At 55.1% G+C, this 3710-nt stretch overlaps 1 protein-coding gene across 1 annotated transcript; it reads right to left on the bottom strand.

The window, feature by feature from the left end:
- Positions 1-1299: 1299 nt before the first annotated feature.
- On the bottom strand, positions 1300-2978 carry LOC123167711 (3-ketoacyl-CoA synthase 5-like). The gene has a single exon (XM_044585568.1). The coding sequence runs from the start codon at positions 2824-2826 to the stop codon at positions 1405-1407; it is 1422 nt and encodes a 473-aa protein (XP_044441503.1). The 5' UTR covers positions 2827-2978; the 3' UTR covers positions 1300-1404.
- Between the last annotated feature and the right edge of the window lie 732 nt (positions 2979-3710).

Raw genomic sequence — 3710 nt, 5'->3', positions numbered from 1 at the left:
AAGCCGAGGGGACTAGCAAAACGATGATGGCGCTCCGGCACGTTCTCACCGTCGAGAACTTTGGGGGCGATTCGGTGGCCTGGCATGCTAGGAAATTGGTAGATGGGTATGGGCCTGAGCAGTGTCGCTACGGTGCGATGCCGCTAGGGCTTATCGCTATCCACTCACTGCTGGTAGGAAACCGATGGGGGAAGAGGTGGCACGGTTTGAGGGACATTGCCTATAACGCCATTAATTTTTGGATTGGGGCGTCTGTGCTGATACGGGATGGTGCATTCCATTAATGGTTGGACTAGGGACGGTATCTACGTACGAGCTAGCACACGCCTTGTTCTATCAACCGTGCACGCTCATTGTCAGTATCGCATGATTCCTTTAGTTACATCGTCTGCCCGTTAGAGCACATAATTCCGACCACATGACCGTATGTAGTGTAACGTGTTATCACACCCAAGGTGCCCTACCAAACCGAGTGTATAACTTTCAAATAATCACACACGAGTACTCACATCAAGCATCATGTGTGATGTTGCTAGCCATCGTAAAAAAAATCTTTTTTATAAAGCGTTTGTCATTCAACAAACACGGGTCGAATATTTCACCTGTGCGCGTTACGACTACATATCGCACACGCAAAACCACACCTTGCTGTGTGCTGGGTATCACGGAAGGTCTGAATACAAACATTCTTCCTGATGGATGGGCCATTGCACATGTTTTATTTACTGGCACATGAGTATATTTTATTACCATTTGCGATGCATGCATCACACACAGTTTGGTCGAATGGTGTGCAATACATGTGTCGTCTTAGGCCCAAATCTGCAGTAGTGTGACTAGCTTTAGAATAATCTGATTGTGCATCTGTGGGTGATTAAAAGGGAGAGTTAAAACATATGTGCAAGTTGAATTCAAGTTTAAACTATTTTATTTGAAAACATCCCGTCTAGACTATGTTATTCATAGTTTGCCGAGTACCTTATATCGAGCTCTCGGCAAACGTTATGCAGTCATGGGGCTGTCAGCTGCAAATGGCCGTGCCACATGACACCTCTTTGCCGGGGGCCTTTGACGAAGCTATCGGCATACTCAACATAAGCCGAGTTCTTTCATATTTGCCGAGCACGTCCAGCCGGGGGCTCCATAACGTCTACCGTGCGCCGTGTCATGTACTTTGCAGAGAGCCGAACTCGACTTATAAAACTTTTGCCCTGATCCCGTGTTCTGGTACTCGGCAAATACCAAAGAACTCAATAGCGACGATTTTTCCAGTAGTGTTTGCTCTACTCAAAGAATTAATTATGCTATATATCTATACTTGTTTTGATTGTTGCGGACATAGGAAAATGAAAACATAGGCGAATGTTTGATGCACAGGGGCACAGGGTTTGATATGGCCGGCTCTCATGTCCGTGTCTGTGGATATTTGCTGACCGGGTAGCGATGTATGCACCCGGCCCACGCCTTGTCCGGGTGGTCCGCGGGGCGGATGCACTCCCACACGGCGCTGTTGCACTTGAACCCGGACCCAAACGCGATCATCCAAACCCGGTGGCCCTCGCGCATCCTGCCCTTGGCCTCCACGTACGCCAGCTCGTACCACACTGAACTGCTGGACGTGTTCCCGAACCGGTGGAGCGCCATGCGCGACGGCTCCACGTGCACGTCCGACAGCCCGAGGCTCCGTTGCACCTTGTCGATCACCGCGCGCCCGCCGGAGTGGATGCAGAAGTGGTCCACCGCCGTGAGGAAGTCAGGCACGCGCGGCCTCACCACCCACCTCCACCTGCCCTTGACCTTCCGCAGGTTGCGCGGGGCGACGAGAGACCACAGGAAGCGCAGCTGCTCCGAGAGCGTGAGCACCAGCGGGCCCAGTTCCGTGATGTTGGCCTTCAGGGCGTTGCCGGCGACGGACAGGAGCTCCTTGGATAAATTGACGCCGGCGTTGCCCTCGCCGTCCTCCTCCTGGAAGATGCACCCGTAGGAGGCGCCCTCGTCCGCGCCGGCGGTGGTGGTCCGCACGAGGTGCGCCAGCCGGAACCGCGCCCTGGCCTTGTCCTCGGCCGCCGTCGACAGCAGCGCCGCGGCACCGCCCACACGGAACAGCACGTTGGAGAGCTGCATGGCGCGCTCTTTGCCCACGTAGAAGTTGGGCGTGATGGTCTCCGTGGACACCACCAGGGCGCGCCCGCCGCGGCCGCGGGGCATTGCCCGCAGCAGCCCGGCCGCCAGCCCGGCCGAGATCACGCCCGCGCTGCACCCCATCCCGGACAGGTTCACGCTGCGGACGTCGCTGCGGAGCCCGTACCTGCGCACGATCGTGTCCGCGAGGGACGGCTCCGGGGCGAACACGCTGCAGTTGACGACGACCACCTGGACAGTGTCCGGGGCGATGCCCGTCTTGGCGAACAGGTCGTCGATCGCGGAGAAGATGACCTGCTCCGCCTCGGCGCGGCAGTCGTTGAGACTGATGCGCGGTGGAATGTGGTGCTGCGCGGGGGGCAGGCTGGTCTCGTTGCCGATGCCGCTGCGGTCGAGCGTGCGCGCCATGAAGCGGACGCTGGGGTCGTCAAAGAAGGGCATCAGCTGGACGTGCTCCACGAAGGTGGAGATGGGGAAACGCCAGCTAGGACTTGGGAGGAAGCAGGCGTAATCGACGAGGTACACGGTACGGGGGCGGTTCATGAGGTACGCCGCGGCCACGACGGCGGGAAGAACGCCGACAAGGAGGAGGTGGATGGGTGACAAGCTGAGCAGGTGTGTGGTATTGAGTACTACGATGGTCATTGCGAGGACCAACACAGCAATGGGCATGGCTTGGCCCATATATGGTACTGCTGGCTGGCTCTACACCTGATGCCAATGAGAGAGTGAGCTAGGTTTGTGCTGTGCAGAGGTGCGGATCCAGGGATTTTATAGCCGTCGGAGCAGCCATGCAAGGCCCCAACTCCGACCATCGAATTTTGAATGGACTCGTCGTTGGTGGTGTATTTGGCGAAAGGCATCTCCGGCGGTAACGCTCTCATTTACGTAGGTCTTTGTCAGAACGTTGTTTTAAGGAGTTGCAACGCCCATCGGTTGTCGTTTGATCGAACGTCTCTTTTCGATATGGTTGATGGTACAGATACGTACTACTCCAGCTAGCAATGAGTAATCACGCGCCATCCTGAATTTCTGATGTGTGTAGTTGTGAGTCAACACCTGGGCCGGCCGATCAACTCAATGCAACCGGAATTTCTGATGTATGTAGCTGTGAGTCAACACCTGGGCCGATCAACTCAATGCAACCGTTGGTGTTGTTCCATGTAGATGTAAGGACGACTGCTAGCTCCATCCAGCAGCAGGCCTATGCGAACTTTGCCACAGCGACAACAAGCTGTTTTTATGGAGTGAACCCGTGGATTCGCCTCTCCTTTGCCTGCCACTCCGGCGGCTGGTGGCGGGAAGAAGAATCCTAGTGTCTCGACTTCCGCTATTAGATAGATAGGGTTTTTGTTCTTGCAGGGCTACATTTGGACGGAGGGCGACGCAGCTTTTTCGAGTCAATCTTCCGGGCTTTGATCCTCCTCAAGTTCGTCTGTTGAGATGGATTAGAATGAGCTTCGGCGTAGATTCCTGCCAGCTCCTTAGCAGGATTTTGGGCGTGCAGCTAACTCCAATGCGCTAGAGTCAATGAGATTTTTTTTTGAGGGTGAGTCAATGAGACTAGG

This window comes from Triticum aestivum, chromosome 7D (genome assembly GCF_018294505.1).
Source record: "Triticum aestivum cultivar Chinese Spring chromosome 7D, IWGSC CS RefSeq v2.1, whole genome shotgun sequence".
NCBI classification, from domain to species: Eukaryota; Viridiplantae; Streptophyta; class Magnoliopsida; order Poales; family Poaceae; genus Triticum; species Triticum aestivum.
This window is presented reverse-complemented; position numbering and strand designations above follow the sequence as displayed.

Bases quoted from the DNA above. Each gene is read 5' to 3' on its own strand.
- LOC123167711 (XM_044585568.1), bottom strand. From the start codon at position 2,826: ATGGGCCAAGCCATGCCCATTGCTGTGTTGGTCCTCGCAATGACCATC.